Genomic DNA, 21,128 nt, shown 5'->3' with positions numbered 1-21,128 from the left:
ATTAAGTCATTAAGTGCAGAGGGATAAAAGGGGAACAAACGGTGCAAAGTACCGTGAGGGAAACGCGTGTTGTGGAGAGTGAGTAAGAGCTAAAAATATCTGTGTGATTACCTGTTGTGACCCGGACTGTTTGACAAACCCCGCTGTGTACCGAACTGTTTCGGCTGAGGACCTGGTTTTTTTGGATATCCCTGGATTACGGAAAAGGACAACGAGAACGGATTGCGGACTTTGGATTGGTTGCTGAATTTCCCCTTCCCCTCCTTGTGTAACTTTTCCCTAAATAAATCCCCCAATTTCACTCCAGTTGTGTTTTGTGTGATTGTTTAGTTATCGAATTGGTGACGTGGAAACCCCACACCCATGAGCCTGCCACAATATGCATATCCACAACAACAGATGACCATTGTAATAACTGTGTTTCAACTTTGGATTAGTTAATGGTTTGCAGTCCAGACTAATCAATGACTGATTCAATGGTTTACAACTAACTCTCATTGGCTTATACAATTCTTTAAAAAAAATTAAAATCAGTTAGGCCAGATTAAATGGAATTCTGTATAGTCCATTCAGATGCTTCTGTGTACAAGTCAAGCAGAATTTAACCAGAGATTTGTATTTGTATTTGCAGGAATGTTGGCAGTGGTTGGCACTGACCAACCATGTATGATGTATGTGTATGCTGACAGATTTGGTTGGTTGTAAATTTTTCCTTCACATCATTATGTATGAAGAAAACTTCTTGTGTCTCTCAGGCAGTCAGCCAGTAAGGTTCTGTCTGGGAGGAGGGTGCGGAGGGCACAGTGGGATTCTGGGAAATGTAGTTTTCCACAAACGGGGGTTTGTTGCATATTCATTAAAAGTGTGGGGTATCTGTGTTGTTTTCAGCATCTCCTTCAGAATTTGGTATTCTCTAACATCTCGTAGGCCTCGTACAAAATGTTAAGAAGGTCCTTTTTCTCCTTCTCAGGCAAGAAGCTGGACTTTGCTGAATTTATGTTCTAAAAGAAAACAAAGCAACAGTCCCTTATCAATGCAAGATAATATAATTTCAGAATTACACTGTTACACTATACAGACTCACCAAGGAAATATACTAAATTAGGCATAAAAATGTGCAATACTGAAGCAGTTCTGGTTGACTAGCTTGCTCATGAGTAGAACAGCAAAGCTACAATTGGAAATAGATTCATCTTTCGAGCAAATGCAAATGGGTGCCAATCGGCCCACCCCCAGCCCCAGCTGTTGATCCGCCCACGTTTTAACAAATCAGCACTATATCGGTCCACGAGCGGCAAGGCTGCTCCCCAGCTAAGGTATTCTATGCATTCTATCACAGGCTGACAACTGAAGAACAGGTTTGCAACGAGCTGGAGGCCCGACGGTGGGCCGCTATGGGGCAGCGAGTGGCCGCCGCATTTCCTGGCTGGGTAGCCATGAGGTAATTTCCTGTAACCCTATGCTGCACTGATGCTCACATTTCAGATGGTGTTCAACACACGAGTTATAGCATGATAGGAGATGGGAAAGGCGCATTGTGGGAAATTCTTTTTTTTTTTACCAGTCTTTTGAACTCCTCTTCAGTGAAGCCCATGTACTTCTTTGCTGTCCAGTAGTCCGTATGCAGTGTTGAGTTAAATATCATAGGGTCATCTGTGTTCAGGGAATAGTTGGCCTTATCCTCTCTAAACCTAGAAGAGCACAACACTTACTTTACTTCAGACATAATTATAATAATAGCCCTACTTTTATTTTATTAATATTATTTTTATTTATCCGTTATTTAACCAAGTTATTCTGACCAAACTTTAAAATCTCTTCTTTAAGAGTGACCTACGTAACTCAAACATAAAATGTATGAATTGACAAAAACATTGTTAAAGTTAAAAACCAAACAAAATGTTGTTTGTTAGGTTATCCTGATTTTTAATGGCCGTTTGTGCCTGCCTGGTGAAACCACACTGTGGTGCTCCTGAGAGATACGCTGATGTTCTCCACTTCTGTAAGTCACTTTGGATAAGAGCATCTGCTAAGTGACAGTTTTAATGTTACATAATGCAATGTAAAACACGGAATGGTTGAAATGTCAGTTTATTCACTGAGTATGGAAGTGCAGAACCTCGGGTGATTACAGGTCATAAAGCAATCAAGAAGCACAAAGACAGTCCTGATGACAGGAACGATAATATACATTTTAAAAGGACCATAAGGGATGTGTTTTCCCTGCTTTGAGGTCGAAGTGCTAATGTTAACAGGTAGGGTCTGACTGAACATCTTCAAGGACAGTGAAATGGAGTTTATGAGCTGGGCTGGGAGTGTGTATGTGTGTGTGTGTGTGCGTGCGTGCGTGTGGGTGCATGTGTGTGCGCACGTGTGACAATGTGTGTGCGTACATATGGTTGCGGTTAAGTACTGTAATTAATGGTAGCTGAGTGCTGTCGAAGTTGAACACACACCTGATGAGAGGATGTTTAGTGAAATCTGGGTCGCATGCTCCTGTCAGTTTGCTAGAAATTGGACAAATCTGAAATCGCAAACACACTGTAAATGCACATAATACGCCACCTATCTCTTCGAGGCCTACCCAGGTGAAAATTAGCCTGTGACAAACCCTAGTGAATTATTGTGTATGAAACAAACATCTGTTATAAACTATAAATTGTCCCTAAGGAATGCATGACTGACTGAGTGAAGGCAGTGATTAAATGAATTAAATTATACCTAAGGCAGAAAGCATAAAACCGAATCATTATCCCAACATAGTGGTTGGCATAAATGAGCTAAACAAGGAGGTTGCTGGTTTGAATCTGTTAGTTAAGATGTTTTCATTTTAACGTGAGAGACAAGACCTACTGCTGATAGTCTGGCTGCTATGTCCAGGGCTCCTGCAACTAACTGACAATGTTTCATTTATGTATTTATTTATTTATTAGAACAGAGAGCATTACATAGGTCTGGCCACCAGAGGGAGCTGTGCACCAGACTATCTCCCCCCCTTGTAATCAATATGGTGCACACGCCACATTAACAATCCAGGATCCAGTGCAGTTTCTTCACTGTAACTTGATGAGGCCTGTGCTGACGGCATCTACAGAACAGCGGGTGTCTCAGTTTTAGCGCAGGAGCCGTTATAGTAATGACACAGCGTATAAACATGCCTGGCTCTACGGCTGCTGGGGTGAAGGGCATTACCGCGCCTCCGCTGGTCACTGAGGTCAGGCCTCTGTCACAAACTGGTGACCTTTGACCCATGAGAAATTCCAGCCCTCCGTAAAAGATTCCTAACAGGGGGTTACCCACAAACCCCCTGTGCACTGGAGATTTCACAACTCAGTTTCTCGCTTTTCTAAAATATTAATGAAAAGAAATGCATATAAACTAGCCAGACCAGGGTCAAATACGCATTTGTTTTGGATTCAAATACTTTTCTACGCTTTACTGATCTTTTCTGGTGTATTGGAACCAATGGAATACTCTCAAAAAGTGCAAACCCCGCCTTCTGGTCATATTGGCTGGCTCAATTACACCAGGCAAGATCAACAGAGCACAGAAAAGTATTTGAATCCAAAACGAACACGTATTTGACCCAGGTCTGCAACTAGCCACATTTTGTGTGAACAGAAGCAAAGAAAAACCATAGAGCGTTTCGTAAATACTTGCTTCAAAATGCATGTTGTCTTCAAGCAGCTGTTTGTAGAGTGCGTCATCCTCTATGGTGTGATAGCCGTGTCCGATCCTTTCCGCCTTTAGAACCTCCACTGCCTGGACACAAGCCACAGATGAGTCACATGTCTTTTCAGAGATACGACAAACGAATCCAGCTCACTGGGCAGTCAGTTTTTGTTGACTTGCATGTATGAGAGACATTCTTCATGTTATAATCATGAGCCACAGTAGCAGCTAAACCGTAAAACGCAGAACTATTACAAGGAGACTGCATTATTCACTGTGGAATAGATTATTTTCACAAGGATGCACTTTGAATGAGTCATTATATATTGTCATGAGCCCAAGTCTTTCTTTATAAAGTGGTTGTGTTCCCTGGGGCTGCTGGTTGGCTCATTCGGTTAGGGCACCACACTGTAGTGTAGTGCCTGGTTGAGTCCAGTAATCTAGGATCAAATCCGGTCTGTGCCAGTGCTGACTGTGGCCAGTAGCTCCAGAGGGAGATTTGCAGCTGGCAGTGGCATTGCCCAGGGGTACAGACAGTTAGGGGTCCGCGTTTCATTGCTCTCTAGCAACTCCCACTGGTCCATCGGTCACATGCCGAAGTCACATATAAGACACCTTCCTCCTTGGCTGTGGGCTCCAGTGTGGAAAAAAAGCAGGCTGGTGACATCATGTGTTTTGGAGGAGAACTGCGGATGCCTACACTCTCCCAACAGCAGTGACAATCGTGCATGAACGAGGCTACAAATTGCCAAGTGGAAACTCCAAATGCGGGTGCGAATTGGACATGTTCAACCCCACACTTGAAGCCAGTTTTATTTAAACATGGTTGTGTTCCCGAGATTATAGCTACTTTTGTTGTGCTAACTCCACTAAATTTTATCCAAGGCAAAATAATAACATTTACAGTAATGACTCTAAAACTAAATGAGAAAAACTATGCTTACTCAAGGATTCCACACCTGCTTAGCTTGTTCAAGGGCTCTCCTTGTGATGTGGTATGAAAAGCCTATTGGCAAATTATTTGTATTGACACTTTTTTCTGTCTGTTCTGAGCAGCAATAAAGTGCGTTTGAACTCCTCAATATCAGTGTGAGTACTGTTGCCGTGCTACAGTGTGAGAAGCAGGAAGCTATCCAGCTCTCATTAAGACTGATTAGCTGATTGGTCCGTTGTTACTCGGGTAAAGGAAATCCTGTCAGAAGGAGCAGCTCACCTCTCTCACCACACAGGGCTGTCCCACCTCTCCAGCGTGCACAGTTCTGTGGATTCCACTTCTGACGGCTTCCTGTCAACGACATCACCCATCAAGCCAGCCAATCGGACAACAGGCTGTCGGTGCAATAACAACATCTGTGAAACGAGATGACTGGATTCCGGCATTACAAACTGCCGCCTAGTACCGCAAGCCTGTGTGTGTGAGTATGTGTGGGTGTGCGTGTGTGTGTGTGTGTGTGTGTGTGTTTGCGTTTGTGGTTTTGTGGACAGGAGCTCCTTCCTCAGTCCTTATAAAGTGAGGTTATGTGTTGTTCACAAAGCAGCGGTTCAGACATTAAAAAGGGGGCTTTAAAGGGTTAAAGCAGCTCATTTATAGTATGTGTATGGGAGTACGTCTGCATGATGTATGTGTGTATGTGTGCATGCATGCATATGTGTGTATATGAGTACGTCTGCATGCGTGCATATGTGTGTATGTGAGTATGTGTGCATGCATGCACATGTGTGTGTGAGTATGTGTACATGCGTTATTATTGTTACTTTTTTTGGTTCTCATGCAAAGTGTTTGTACACAAATTTTAGTATATATTTCTGTACTTTTTCTAATTTTACTTTCCATAAAACTATGCTTAGACCTTGTCATGTGATCGTTTGGGAGGAGTCGTGGAGGAGTCAATTCTACCTGCCATGTAAAATTGAGAGCATAATTGGCTGAATCTATCAGTTGTGAAATGGAACAGGCTATTGGCTGAATCTACCTGTTACCCTGCCTCTTTGCCGTTGCAGTGAGGTTGTGCGTAATTACTTATTGCCTGATTGTCACTGCCTGCCCAATAAGCCTAGTATGAGGCAGGAGTTTATTTGGGTTTGTGATGGAGATTGTTTTGGAACTGTGTTTGTTTTTTTAGATTATATGTCTGTTTTTTAGATCAGTTTTCGTGTTTTTGATTCATCGACTTTGTTTTCGCAGACCTCTCATGTGAAATTGTACAGACTTTTGGCTGCCTTGCCTTGTTTTGGAACACTATGATCCTCCGTCCGAATGCAGCAATAGCCAACTTGTGGATCTGCCAGCTATGCAGGGGCCATGCTGAATGTTCAGAATTTGTTTGGTTTGTAACTTAAACGCTCACATCTTTATTGACAACAACTGAAAACAGATGTTCTAATCAGATGCAAAAAATACAGCTCATTCTTGGTAAGTTTGTGTACTTGTCAGTGTTCCTAGATGTTTTCTACTGAGAGAGATTTTGAGTCTCTCTTGAAGGTTCCACACCAATGTAGTGTAATACTCGAAAAGGAGAACTCAGAGAACAAAGAAGCGACGCTACACATTAACTGTGTGTTCCCACGTATGGAATACGTCAGTATATGGGTTTTTTTCTCACCTAAAATATTATTTTTTGAGTGGATTCAGGTGGGCATAGAAACATAATGGTGCCACAGTCGCAGTGCTGGATAAATCCTGGTTCAAATTTGATGAAATTAACCCCCAAAATGAGTATTCAGCATTGTTTCATCAAAGCTACGTCTAGGCAGGTTTCAAATGTTATTATGGGTCTTTATATGTGTTCAAATATGATATATTGAGTAGTATATGCTTGTGGAAGAAAACAGTCTCCCTCCCCCTTCCCTCCCTCTCTACCTCCTCTCCTTGCTCTCCCCTTGCCACTTCTGGCAGCAGCAGGTCGAAAAGATTGTAGGAAAAATTGTAGAGTTTACTAATTCATTGATTGAAGTCCATTGATTGAATTTTAGTGAAATACTCCACCCCCGTCAACATGTCAAACAATCCCACAATTTCACATGGTATTTATTCTAAATCAGGCCTGTTCCTTTTTTGTAAGCCTATTGAATACTAAAAAAAATGAGAATGTATTTACAGTAAATGCTCATTAGTATAAAATGCTATCAAGTCCTTCACTGTCCTCCTCCAAAATATTCACTCAGACAACTTTTTTTCTTCCAAGGCATCCAAATGCCGAGTCTTCTGGTTAGGTAATCCAAAATAAATTATTGTTGTAAAACAATTCAGTTCAGTATAAAGTCTCAAGAACTTTTTTTTCTGGTGTGTAACATACCCAGAGTTATGATTCGTTTACACAGATGAAACAATGCCTGTCCTTTTATGCAAGCCTAACAAGCTAGGCACCATTAGAAACTGGCTATTGGCTAAAATGCTTATGAGTCATCACTATAACCACTTGCCACTGGCTGGCTATGTACTGGGGAGAATTTATGCTGCCCATGTCGAGTCATTACTTGCGCCTGGTGGGTCCCATTGACTATACTGAGGGACTGCTTGGCCAGTACTGTTCAGCAAACCTTGTAGGTGGGCTTATCTTGTTGCAGAAAGTCTGGCTGTACTCAGCTGGACCGTTTGTCCTAGGAGAATTGTTTGCGTTAGGCTACTTCCTTTTTTATTTTTCTTTCGTTTTGGGTCTGCAGTTCCAGGAGATTTCCCATGGGACCTTTCTGTTGAGTTTGCTCTCCATGCCTCAGTCTTCCTAGACCTTGTGGCTAGCTCACCTGTGTGAGTAGCTTTCAGTTCCCTATTCGGTCGCATCTGGTTCTCCAATATCCCGCGCCCTCACAATTAGAAAGAAACATTTATTGGTTTGGCTGATACCCAGGGAACCGATGGACCCTACGTTCTTACACATTAACCACTTAAGCTAGATAATTACCTAAACATTCCTTAGAGAGCACAAACAGAGCAGCCAGCATATCGCCTGCACCTGCAATCTGCAGCCACCCGGTTACCCGGAAGCATACACTCCACTTCATAGTGCTATCTCAACAAGAACCATACACTCCACTTCATTGTGCTATCTCTACAAGAACCATACACTCCACTTCATAGTGCTATCTCAACAAGAACCATACACTCCACTTCATAGTGCTATCTCTACAAGAACCATACACTCCACTTCATAGTGCTATCTCGACCAGAACCATACACTCCACTTCATAGTGCTAACTCTGCAAGAACCAAGCACACCACTCCGCACTACTAATTCTGCAAGAACCACACACACCAGTCCACAGTGCTAACTCCTCAAGAACCCTACAGACCACTCAACACTGGTAACTCCTCATCGAAAAGATACAAACAAGAAAATAACTAATCTTTTCCTAGTGGTGAAATGTCAAAAGGGCTGCTGTACTGCTCAGTCCTATACCTGACATTCCAGGCTAGTTTTGCAATAATGCTAAATGCTGATAAAGATTATCTCAGCTTTATCTGGAGACATAGTAGAGCAAAGGGAAGTCCCCTCCCCCCTACATGTATCTGCAATTGAACGGGGTCAGTGGAACTGGGGGGATGGGGAGTATCTGCTCATCGTGCTCTGATATGTGTAGAGAATTGCATTAAAACGGTCTGATTTATTCTATGCAGAAAATTTCCAGTATTCCATTTTATTACCACTAATCTAATTTCATAAATAGTTAGCACATTTTTTGAGTTATCTTTGGAAAGAAGAAAATCAATATATGGCAGTTCAGGCTTGGATACAGCCCTAAAGACAATAACAAGCCTACATCTAAACCAACATAAACAGTTTGAATAAAGTTCACACAGACAAACACACTATGCTATTGCAAGAAATGGTATTTCACATTTTTCTAGGAATTGTTTCTTCATCTCCATGTACTTGTTGTCTTTTTTGTTTTTATTTTTGTTTTATATTAGCAAAGTAGTCAGTTGTATTGGTAATTTCATGACTCACCCTGTGCCGAAGAAGGAGGAGAGCTTCTGGTTGGGGCATGTCAGTCAACATCGGGCAGCGCATTGCAATTTTAGTGCAGCTCACTGCAATTTTTGTCTGTCTAGTTTGGCACTGGCACCTTCGTGCCCCCTTGCTCAGACCAGGTCTATGTTGCAAATCGCAGCATGGCGTATGGCAGAACGCTAATTTTAGGACTTTCCCAAATTGATCATAGCCCACTCAACAGCCAATCATTGGTTTTAGTGGATCATATGCTGTCATATTTTACTTTGACATAATTCTCAAAAGCAGGAAAAATGTATTTACTTTATTGTTCATTGTCTTTTTAAAATCATATTTTAAATTCCCATATTTATTAGTATTTTTAATTGTTCCTGGCTGTTCTTACACTGCATTATGGTCCTTGGGGTAGTGTATTTAATTATTTGATGAAACAGAAACTCATCCAATCCCATTCAGCTCAGTTAAGCCATGCCATTGTTGTGAATTAATGATGGGCTCGTGTCTTATAATTTTTTTCTTTCATTTGAGCGATACCAAGCCATTTTACTGTTATGAACGGGATCACTGGCAGTGTATATTCCTCCCTGGTTTAACAAAACTTCAAGATACTATTGTCATTATTTCTTACTTATAGCATAGCAGGTTTAAGCTATTTAGCTACAGGTTTAAGGGGAAATTAAAACTGGCCCATACTAAACATTTAGGCCATGTTCTATTTTATTTCTGACAGAAGAAAATTCAAACAAATTGAACAAATTTCTTTTATTTTGATATTAACGTCTTGTGAGAAGCATCTTATTAGTATATCCTTATCCTCTTCTTCCATTGCAGCTGTAGACTACAGAAATGGGAATTAAGCCCTGTGCACCTGCACGGCTCTTAAGGGGGATGAAAACAAAGGATTGTGTAGGGTTGTTAATAAACAATCCTACACAACTTAATCGATTTGGCTAGATTTTCAAAAGGCTCCTGGGCTGGTTGAACAGGGAAAAGAGAGACCATTACAGCACAGTGTGGTGTTGGTGGGCCAGTAGATGGTGCTCCTTCCTCTGGTCCAAGCGGAAAAATTCCTGCCCCTCCACTGTGTGGAGTGATACTGTGCTGCAGGAAGTGGCATCTTTCAGCCAACAGGTCAAACCATGGTGCTGACACACCACGTTCCTTTAGAATCCCATCGTCCTTACAGCAGAGTGCTGTTAAAACGTGGTCTTTATAACCAGGTCATCTCACCATTTCCCCAGTCACACTGGCTAAACATACCCTCCCTCTCAGATCTAGGGCATGTGTGGTGACAGTCACAGACATCCAATCTCCGCCCCCTCTTCCCCACACGACACGTGGCAATGCCTGCCCAAGCACAGCCATGCCAGGCCACACCCTCGCCCTTCCACATGTCTGAACACACTCCCTGGACAGAGACTTCATCCACGCTGTGGTCAGAGTTTGGAACCGTCACCTGGAGCATGTTGCTGATAATATTATTAACACCGGGCCTTCAGGCCTTCAAATGCTAAGTGCATGGGCACCACCTGACCTCTCTACTGTACTAAGCAGAGCCACGTGGGCCATAGTCTACCCTGAGCTACACTGAGCCATACGATTGGCCAGTTGGATTTGATATTATTCACAACCGTACTCAATCTAAAATGGCGCAAAATGGCTGCCATACATCCCCCAGATGTGAGACATATTGACAGTAGCTGAGGAGAGCAGTAAAGCCCTCGAACACTACTAAGTGCTTTGAGCCCCTTAAAAGTGTGAAAGGAGCTATAGAAATCGGTTTAGATAAGACTATCGTTGGCTGTTCCCAGGTCAGTAGTCGAGCGAGTGGCTCTTACCTCGTAGGCCTTCTTGTGCCCGGAGTCAGCTTTGCAGTTGAGCGACTCGTCCCCCGCCAGGTCGATTGCGACCACCCCGTCGTCACGGTACTTCTTGCACAGGTCCACGATATCCATGGACCAGGCTGCAAACAAGACCGCAAACGAGGCCATCAGGTGAACCGGGGAACGGTCAAACATTCGGTTCCGAAGTCCCAGTCTGTTTTCAGAATTCTGATAAGTGTGTTTGAGCGCACAGAGACCCATATTTCTATAACAGAGCTGTAGTATTTTCCATTTTTCCAGAAGTACTCAATTTGTCTTAAAAAATTAAACCAAGGTAAGATTTTTGGTTGTTCCAAGAACACACACTTATGTTCATATATAGCCATTCACACACCCACACTAACACGTATGGAGCTAACTAAACTGACCTGGGCTTGAAGTATTTTTGAAAACAAAACTGATCGAGGAAACTCAAGTGTAATGCAAAATCTGTGTGAGAACTCATTTTGCCTCATTGAAAGCTAATGCTTTTTGTCAATAAAAACATGTCATATTTCACACCAAAACAAACTGTTTTTCCAGATGAGCTTGGAGTTCCCCCCATTTTCATTTCCCACCAATCTTTGGACAAGGGTGCACAACAATCTGGAAACAATCTCTGGCTGACAGAACATATTTCATTCTCTAGGTCCTTCCCAGGAAATGTTGATTTTAGTGGGTAAATGCCAATGCTCTATGAGAGCTAACACCCTTAGAGATTTTGAGTATGTGGAGCTAAAGTTCAGAAGGCTAGCTAAATTTATGGATTATAGCTGTGTGAACAGTGTGTGTGTGTGTCTCTGTGTGTGTGCATGTGTGTGTGCGCATGAGTGTGTGTGTGTGTGTGTACATGAGTGTGAGTGTGTGTGTATGTGTGTGTGCATGTGTGTGTGAGTGCTTGTGTGAGTAGGTGAGTGTGTCTGTGTGTGTGAGTGCTTGTGTGAGTAGGTGAGTGTGTGTGTGTGTGTGTGTGTGAGTGCTTGTGTGAGTAGGTGAGTGTGTCTGTGTGTGTGAGTGCTTGTGTGAGTAGGTGAGTGTGTGTGTGTGTGAGTGCTTGTGTGAGTAGGTGAGTGTGTCTGTGTGTGTGAGTGCTTGTGTGAGTAGGTGAGTGTGTCTGTGTGTGTGAGTGCTTGTGTGAGTAGGTGAGTGTGTGTGTGTGTGAGTGCTTGTGTGAGTAGGTGAGTGTGTCTGTGTGTGAGTGCTTGTCTGAGTAGGTGAGTGTGTCTGTGTGTGTGAGTGCTTGTGTGAGTAGGTGAGTGTGTGTGTGTGTGAGTGCGTGTGTGAGTAGGTGAGTGTGTGTGTGTGTGTGTGTGTGTGAGTGCTTGTGTGAGTAGGTGAGTGTGAGTGTGTGTGTGTGTGTGTGAGTGCTTGTGTGAGTAGGTGAGTGTGTGTGTGTGTGTGTGTGTGAGTGCTTGTGTGAGTAGGTGAGTGTGTGTGTGTGTGTGTGCGTGTGTATGAAGGGAACAGTGCATTACTTGGCATGTGACGCATGCAGCAGAGAATGGACCTGGCTTTGATGTTGAAGTCTCTCTCCCCGTCCTTCAGGCCCTCGTTGACCAGGCTGACCACATCATCGGGGGTAAGGTCACCCCTGGAGCACCACAGTCCCCGTTCATATCCCCTCATATAGTCATAACATTCCGCTTCCTCGTAAAACAGACAAACTGCTACTCTAACATGTGCATCCCATTAGTATAGCAAGTACGCAGAAAATCATGTTACCGCCCCCAGGTCCATAAAAACAAGGCCATAAAAGGCCATAAAAAACAAGCATGCCTGCACTTTGCGTTTGGAAGTCTGCTGAAAAAAGATGACGTTATAAATACTCACTTTTTTTGGTTCCAGGGGATGGGGTCGACGCTGCAGTTAGCTAGAAAGTGTGGGCTATACCTCACTTCCACATAGACCACCCCTTCTTTGGATTTGGTCTCCACAAACTCGTAGGCGATCCTTTTAATGGCATCCCGGTCGCCCCTGCAGGAGTGAGAGAAGGATGAGGAGATTTTGACTGAGTCTGACACACTGCAAACTGGGCAAACCGATCCCGGCCTGTTTGGTGGATGTAACCCAGGGTTCCAAGACACAAATTGAATAGATAGTGAAACAAAGAAAAAACATTTTAAATAACTAGTAGCAAGTAAATAAGTAAATTATCATTCAAAATGGAGACAAAAGAAAAAGACTTTTAATAAGGAAAAATACATTTTCTTTATGTGCAGAAAGATAAGTTGATAGAAGGATTAGACAACCAATGCGGATAATGATACTTGTTGTACATTTGTTGATTGGTCATGTCAGATGACAAGCCCGCCCTAACTTCCTCTGGTCAAGATGGCTTGAGCGAGAGCAGACATGCGAAAATTTCTCTGAACAAATTAAGCTAATTCGAAGTGAATTACAAGTGAATTTAAGATACAATTGCAGATATTTTATTGAGGAGTGACAGTAACTTGAAAAGAAACAGATTTATAAAGAAATAACGAAGATTTGCAACGTTCTTCTATCACCCTGTGTGACAACCGCGTGAAAGAAAAATTTCTGCATTCGCCATTAAGATCGTTGAAAACCGAACTTTGTACAACTTTGAACATATTCCCTTGGTGAGTCCCCATTCTAAGACTGTCTATCTTATTTCACTGCCGTGGTGTCAGTTAGCTTGGGTGTGTTCAGAAACGGAAATGTTAAACGTAGTTGTAATAAAAAAGATCCGAAAATGAAGGTTGCTAAGTAGCTAGCTTCATGTGATTTAAAGCTCTGGTAGTAGCAGCTAGCTAAGTTGGCTAGCTATAGCAACTCGCGGCTAAACCGGCAAATGTGTATAATTGATGTGTGGGGTGTAGGCCGGGCTAAAAGCAGGGCTGTTTCCTGCTTTGTGACTGTGGTGGTAGACGAACCAGGCAGTTCGCCACATAGCAAGCTGAAAATATATTGAAGCGGGGACAATGTGATGTAACGTTAGCTAGAAGAAGGGCATTTGAAAATTCTCCGGTTGTGTTCTGAAAGTGTATCTCCTGTGTAATCGAATATCGAAGCCACATCGGCGTACTCTTTGTTAAATGTTACTTAAAACGAATGTATGTTGTGGTACCTTTTATTAGAAAGCTAACGTAACTAGCTAGCTAGCTAGTGCTGCAAGGAAACGTCAGTGGGTGAGTTTGGAAGCACTGCAAGATATGAGTAGTGAATTGAGTGAGCTAATGGTGGCTAATTCTACTTCCAGTTAATCAGAATCTAAATATGCTGACAGAATGAGAACAGATTGACAATTGATATAAGCTTTCACCAAGTTTATTTAACAGAGTAAATGGAAGGTTACAAGTGTTATACAATTTAGATGTTCTCAGTGTATACTATGTCTTAATAATCTGAATGTACAGACTACTGATGAGTCTTTTGGCTTTGTGTTGCAAGGCCGGGTTTTTTTTTTGGGTGTGTTGTTTTTTGTTGTTGGATTTGAACTGCTGTGCCGGATCCTGGATTCGTCCGCCCTGCTTGCCTTCCCTGGAGAGCTACAGCGGCGCGCGGACTGGCGAGCCAACCATGGAATCGACCTGCAATTTTAAAGAGAAGGAAAGAGTTCAATTGTGCCTTCTAAGATGGTGGTAGGACAAGAGTTTGAATTCTACAAACTGGAACTCAGCAACAAGTGGTCCAACCACCACACGGACTAAACTGATTTGCACAGATAGTGTTTTAGAAAAGTGTTTTGTTGTTATAGTGTGATAAGTTTCCTTTGCATAGGTACTTTCAGTAATACTACATAAGGGTCTTGGTTTCAAAATAAAAGTCCTAAAATCTAATTAGTGACAAATCATACTAGAACCAAATAACTAATAATAGGGATTAACTGAAACACATCAAAGAAATACTAAAAGTATGGTTAAGGTATAAAGATAGGAAAAATAGTCGAAAATTAGTGGAACCAGAGAAAATATAAATACAGACACAAAGTAAAAGGGCTTGGGACCAACTTGTATTTTTTTCCTTTCCCCATTTTGTAGATATGTGTACTGTTGTTGTTTAATGCTTTCTACTTTGTAATAAAAACAAAGGGTACAGAGAACCAAAAAGGGAAAATTAAAATTTAAAAGAAAAAAAATCATTCTCTTACCTTTGAAATACAGATCCTGCCTCCGTGTGCTTCATTCTTGATGTGCAAACCGCCTCTCTCTCGCGAGTCGAATCTATTGTCTTCTGATCTGGTCCATACTTACCTGATTTTATCCATTCTAGTAACGGTGTTAGTATTGAAGCACTTGTTACAGAGGAAACCCCCCCTTACATGGAGGCCTTAAGACTCAACTCAGAGTTTAAAAAAACTAGAACTAGAACTAGAAAACCGGTACTTGTCCTCAACGGGTGGTGTAATTTGACTTTATCTCCAAAGAGTGTGTATAGCCGCGTTTCCACCAAAATTACCCAGAACTTTCAGTCCCAGGAACTACTTTACCAGGAACTAAAAGGTTCCTTCAGCCAATGGTTGTCTGTGTTTCCACCGGGGTCTAAAGTACCGCGAAGATTAGGCAAATTAGCCCACTGACGTATGAAAAAGCGACGTTGTCGTCGGTCCATCTGTCATATGATTTCTTCTGTAACCCCATACTACCACCAAAGTAGCCTACATTATTTTCTAATAACCGGGACAGCCTGGAGGGGTTTATTCCACTTATATACAACGGGTTACCAACAATGACTATATATGGTTACTTTTGTATTTATTGATTTTCATATATCCTCTCAAACACATTCATTATGTTTTTATGCGAACATTCGCTTTCATGTCTTGACATCCGAAGCGACAGAATGCATTCACATTTATATGTATAACTGGCAACAACAGCAGAAAACATGCACACGTTGTAAACAATTTGCTGTTTGATTACTTTCTCGTCGTCAATTACATATATAGGCTAATCGCAAAATGACAAGAATAGAATGAAAACTCGGACTTGCGTGAAAATGTAAATTAGTAGTGGTACAGCCACCGTTTGCATTCCTTCGAAGTTACTGCTAGCCGAGCAGCGAAGGGTGCCATCCAGATGCGAACCATGCACCATAAATTAGTCCATAGTCTTCCTGGTCTTTTTGTGGAATTGAAAAATGGCAGTAAAATTGAGTAAAATTACAGCAGTCTGAAAAAGCTAAAGGGAAGATTACTAGAATTAACCTGTTATTTTACCCGGACAAAAAGTGCGGAAGATGATTTCCAGTTTGCTTGTACTGTATCACCAATGTTAATTACGCAGAACTACCGCATACCTCACATCTGTATCAAACGTTTTGAGTCAATTACAACGGGCTAACAAAGAAAATCCGGAAGAAAATATTCAGCAACCGAATTAATCCGTTTGAATGTTTTAGTACGTAATATGCTGTCCCAGCACGAATGCTTAGCATTTTATAAAACGAATACTAAAGCAAGAAAAGAGCAGAAGAGCACACGTTATAATTCCAAGACGTTGGCAGGCTATAACCAAAAGTAGGCTACTGCGCTGCATAACATACAAGTTTGATTTGAAGTTATTATGAAAATAAATTGGTTTGCCTCTGCATATTTTCAAACATGGCGGGTAATGGCGGAAAATAAATACAACACAATTGCTGCGAGTACTCGACCAATCAGAAATGTTCAGCGCTGCAAGCTCCACCCAAAAGGTTCCTGTACTTTCGGAAAGTACTACCCCCCGAGCAGGAACCTTTTTGGGGGTAAAACAAAGCCCCCGGAACTAAATTTAGACCCTAGTTCCTGCGGTGGAAACGCGGCTTATGGAACCATTTTTGTAGTTCTCCTGCCTCAAGCTCACATTGAAGTCTATGAGATGATGGTGAAATGCATGGTGGTAAATGTATTAAAATGTCAAATTGGAGGACCAGTTTTTCTGAGCCCACCAGGGTGATTTGGTGATTTGATTTTAAGCGTATACATACTAAAAAGTAATGAAGCCACATTTGGTTTCAACAATCATAGGTAACAACACACATTACACAACTGTGGTGATTTCTTTCTTTAAAGTTTTAAAGGAATTGTCACAGGAACTATTGACAAGCAATGCTAAGCTTAGTTTTTCACATGAGTAAGGACAGCTATCCCCTTAAAACTATGCAGACTAGCCATAGTATACAAAACATGTGCACTGAGCAGAACCGGGAAGCGGTTTGACAGGAAGCGGTTTATTTTTGGTTAGAGCAAACAAAAAAATATGATGCATGCACATTTACCGATTTCTGTACATCTAATATGCAATGTACAGTATAGATCATGTAATAGACTCTCATGTATCCAGATTTATGTACATTTGTAATGAATGTTGGATGAATGATGGAACTGAATATAGACCTTTTTTAATGAATTGTCTACACGAGGGGCCTCATTCACAGAGCATGTGTACAATCACATTTGATCGTAAACTGTGTGTAAGAATGTTTCCACGAACAATTTGGCATTCATCATTTTTCTCTTATCTGTATGTGTTCATGGCTGTTTCCTTATGCTAATCACATGAACAGGATTGTGCATAAAATTTACACAGTCAGCGTTCATCATCTCGTACACCTGGGATATGCACAAAAACAAAGGTCTGCACATGTGTCATGAATCCCATATTGGTTTCTCGTTTGAACATTTTTAAGAAAGAAAACTTTTGTGAGATCAAAGAAGACGATCTGATAGCAGCAGTGGGGAAGAGGAAGAGAGAGGAAGGAAAGGAACCTCAGACAGAATGCGGTTACGGTCAGCATAAAAGTACTCAGCCTTTGAATTTGAGGATGTTACCAGCACATGATGCATGCGTGTTATTGGTCATGTGTCGCTTACCAGCCCCCCCCCTCCCCCCTTCCCCCAAACACACCCTGCCCCTTCAATCTAGTACTGTATCAGACTTTCAGCTGAGGCCCGTTCCTAGCCTGTCAGCTCTGAGTAAAACCACAAGCACGCTTTCGTAAGCCTCTGGGGGGGGGGGAGGGGAAGAAAAGAAAACGGCGCATGCCGACAGGAAGCACTCTGGCTCTGACAAGCTGGTACATTGTTATTCATTCAGTGTCGTCTTGGCCAACAGTCAAAGACTTTTACTGAATGGTTGGGTAATCTGACAAAGATATTCAGCGCAGTTACAGCCACAGTGCTGCAGAGTGCTCCTGTTGACCTGCTCTTGGCATGAATCAGGCATTACACGGCACTGCAGTCACTTAGCGGACACTCTTAAGTGACCAACAGTAATGGACAAATGCCCTCCACTGCTGTTGGTCGCATAAGAGCGTCTGCTAAGTGTGACTCTCAGAAATACAAATGTGTGGCATTACCGATAATGCATGGAGGCCCATTTATAATCACCAAGTATAATATTCACCTTTTTATTTCTTTTTCTTTTTTTTTTTTTTAGCAGACCCTCAGAACCATGGTAAGCAAGACGCCACGGCTCAGCTCTACTTTGGACCCCAACGAAATTCCTATCAGACTGAAGATCAGAGCCAGCCCTTGAGTTTTAGTGGCCCTAAACAATGTGGTTTTGGCCCCTCAGCATATAATAAAAAAACAACTGATTACGCAGCAAACATATCAGCTTTTTATACAGTTTATATACATATATATATATATATACAGCTAAATGCAGAATTATTGCGATAGTGACACAATCTGTGCTGTTTTGGCTCTGTACAGCACTCTCCAGCACATTGGATTTGAAATGAAACAATGAATATGAGGTTCAAGTGCAGACTGAACTTCAAGAAGGTACTGGGTTCGAATCTCGGCTTGGGGCCTTTCTCAATGGAGTTTGCATGTTCTCTCCGTATCCGCGTGGGTTTCCTCCGGCTACTCCGGTTTCCTCCCACAGTCCAAAGACATGCAGGTAGGCAAATTGGAGACTACATTGTTCATAGGTATGAGTGTGTGAGTGAATGGTATGTGTGCCCTGCGATAGATAAGCGAGTATAGATAAAGGATGGAGGGATGAATTAAAGTTATTATATTTAGTTATTGGCTGCAAATCCTTTGCATTTGATGGCTTCATGAAGTCTGCGACCATGTACATCGCCAGATGCTGGGAAAGTGGACTTCCTCGGTCGTTTGCTATTGCTGAGCTCGCCAATGTGTGCTTGCTTCTTAACAATGTATAAAACAGTCCATTTTACACATCCAATGTGTTGGTTATGTCTCTGATCAATTTATTCAGATTTTTCAGCCTTGTGACAGCCAGTTTTACTGAGATTTACATTTATTTGGTCCTCATGTTGAGAAACAGCAGCAACAGACTCATTACAAATACAAATCCCTCACCTAGAATCAACTCTAGGCCTTTGTTAGCTTTCTTTTCATGCACTAATGATTCAAAGACACACAGCCAGCCAAGAAACAGCCGAGTAGCCAGTTGTCCCTTTACTTTTTCTTCCCTAAAATGTAGGGCTGCAATTCCTACACAGATCACCCAATATCGATTTAAATGCCCTCAAATTGAAACTGACAGTCTGCACTTAAAGCTCATATTCATTGTTTTATTTCAAAGCAAATGAGCTGGAGTGCAGAGCCAACATGAACAGTGTCACTGCTCTAGTAATTTTGCATTTAACCATATGTATAACTGTATAAAAAAGCAGATGAGTTTGCTGAGTAATCGGTTGTTTTAATTCATTATGTACAGAGAAACAAAAAGTCCAGCAGACCCTGTGGCTCTCCCGGACCAGGGTGGGAGACCCCCAGGCATAAAGGTGTGTGTGTGTGCGCGTGCCAGTGCGTGTGTATTTGGGTGAGCGTGTGTGTTTGTGCGTGCGTGTAAAAGGATTTACCACACTCAAAAATGTTTTCTTACTGCAGGCTCCCTAAGTCGACCTTGATTTAAGGGCCCTTGCCACCATAATGTGTGTTCCAGGGAGCAGCGGTGTCCAGGGACCTTGCCAGTTTTATTCCGTGTATGAGAAGGCAACGGCAGCATTTCCAGTTCTGCCTTTTCGCCCACATGTCAGCGTCAGTGCTGCGCAGGAGGTTTTTCGTTCTGTTATTTTGTTTTCCTTTTGCTGCCTCTGACCTCAAAAAGGCAGTTATTTCCGAGTCTTTCATTTTGACGGCGCTGAAAGGAAACCTTGCGGCGTGCAGAAATGAATGGGTGCAGTGGGGCTGCCGGGCTCACCGCGGCTAGCAGTTTCCCCGCGGTGTGGTGGGGGGAGGCGGCTCTGCATAACAGGGGCTTTCAATGGCCTCCATAAAGAACCGTTCATTCAGCAGTACTGTAGCCCTGCCGCCACATAATTGTTTCATTATTGTTGTTATTGTTCCCGTGAAGGGGGAGGGGAATACACCAAAAAAAAAAAACATGTTTTGGAGGGGGGCTGGCAGTGCAGCCTTTTCACATTTTTCAGAAGCGAAACTCGCGCTTCCTCAGTCAGTACAAAAATACCAACAAAAAGACCCATTCGAAACTTTAAAAAGCCATAGCGACCTGCTACAACTCCGTTGCCACGGTGGCACTGTTACTGAATGCGAAACTGTTGCGTCGTCATCTTTTTTTCTTGCGCACGCCAGCGTCCAACACCTGAATTCAAAAATGGTAAGAGCGAATCCGTGCCAAAGGCTGTTAAGGCTGCACTCAAAAGCAGCACCCCACGGACGAGAGTGCATTATCCTGACTCGAAACGGTGAATAGTGGCTCTACTGTTAGCCCACTGTGTCTTGGGCTGAAAAGAAGGTGACACCGATTTGAGACTAACAGTGCTCCGCCACGGAACTGCCAGAGACGGAAAAGCCTCGTAAAATGATGAAATGCTCTCTTGCGAAGTTATGTGCAATTTTTGTATTCTGAAACTACGCCAGTGGTGACCTCCATGGTGTCAAAATGCAGACATGCATATTTAATGAGACGGGGCAGCATGCCCTCAGCCAAATTGAGCCATGAAGCCCCAGAAGTAAGCTTATACTGTGCATTTTAAACTTAAAACATTGAGAACACTGGGGAGTATCAGACTTCTATCCATCCATTATCTATACCTGCTTATTCCCGGTCAGGGTCACGGAGGGTTCTGGAGCCTATCCCAGCTTGCATTGGGCAAGAGGCAGAAATACACACTGGGCAGGCCCCCGGTCATAGCAGGGCCCACACACACCATTCACTCACACATTCGTTCATTACATTACATTACATTACATTCATTTAGCAGACGCTTTTATCCAAAGCGACGTACAAAAAGTGCATTTTCATGATCGTAGACAACTGCTGAACACGGGTTCAGTAAGGTACAATTACTTATTTTGTAAAGCTATTTCTAGCCGAGAACAAAGAACACTATCCTGGTCTAACATCTGCAAAGCCAAACTAGGCAGAAGAATAAGCTACAGTATTAGGACGAATACAATTTACCAAGAAGTGCAGGGAAGGGGCAACATGTAACAAGTGATAGGAAAAAGGTTTTTTTTTAATTTTTATATATAATATATACAGCGTGGTGGTGGTTATTGTAGGTATAGTCTGAAGAGATGAGTCTTCAGGCCACGGCGGAAGATGGATAGTGAGGGGGAGGTTCGGAGAGGGACGGGGAGTTCGTTCCACCACTGGGGAGCTAGGGTGGAGAAGCTCTGTGATCCCTTTGGGCGGGTGGTAGGGGTTGCAAGACGCCCTGCTGCCGCAGAACGGAGTGGTTGAGCAGGCACATAGAATTG

The 21,128-nt window shown here is 42.5% G+C and overlaps 1 protein-coding gene and 1 long non-coding RNA gene across 2 annotated transcripts in view; one reads left to right on the top strand and one right to left on the bottom strand.

The window, feature by feature from the left end:
* Window positions 1-496: 496 nt before the first annotated feature.
* Window positions 497-21,128, bottom strand: part of ada (adenosine deaminase) — a 44,229-nt gene continuing 23,597 nt past the window's right edge. The window contains exons 4-11 of the mRNA XM_064299470.1: window positions 12,314-12,457; window positions 11,959-12,074; window positions 10,460-10,584; window positions 4,886-4,957; window positions 3,661-3,762; window positions 2,457-2,524; window positions 1,562-1,691; window positions 497-1,001 (exon numbers count right to left, since the gene is read on the bottom strand). Coding sequence (XP_064155540.1) covers window positions 897-1,001; window positions 1,562-1,691; window positions 2,457-2,524; window positions 3,661-3,762; window positions 4,886-4,957; window positions 10,460-10,584; window positions 11,959-12,074; window positions 12,314-12,457 — 862 coding nt within the window. The 3' untranslated portion in view covers window positions 497-896. The remainder of the gene's footprint in view (window positions 1,002-1,561; window positions 1,692-2,456; window positions 2,525-3,660; window positions 3,763-4,885; window positions 4,958-10,459; window positions 10,585-11,958; window positions 12,075-12,313; window positions 12,458-21,128) is intronic.
* On the top strand, window positions 12,467-14,606 carry LOC135234657 (uncharacterized). Its single transcript, XR_010324163.1, has 2 exons — window positions 12,467-13,083; window positions 13,895-14,606. It is a non-coding gene; the product is annotated as an uncharacterized LOC135234657 (long non-coding RNA).

The sequence above is a fragment of the Anguilla rostrata genome, chromosome 11 (assembly GCF_018555375.3).
Source record: "Anguilla rostrata isolate EN2019 chromosome 11, ASM1855537v3, whole genome shotgun sequence".
Classification (NCBI taxonomy): domain Eukaryota; kingdom Metazoa; phylum Chordata; class Actinopteri; order Anguilliformes; family Anguillidae; genus Anguilla; species Anguilla rostrata.
The sequence above is the reverse complement of the archived record's forward strand: the minus strand, read 5'-3'. Positions and strand labels throughout refer to the sequence as shown.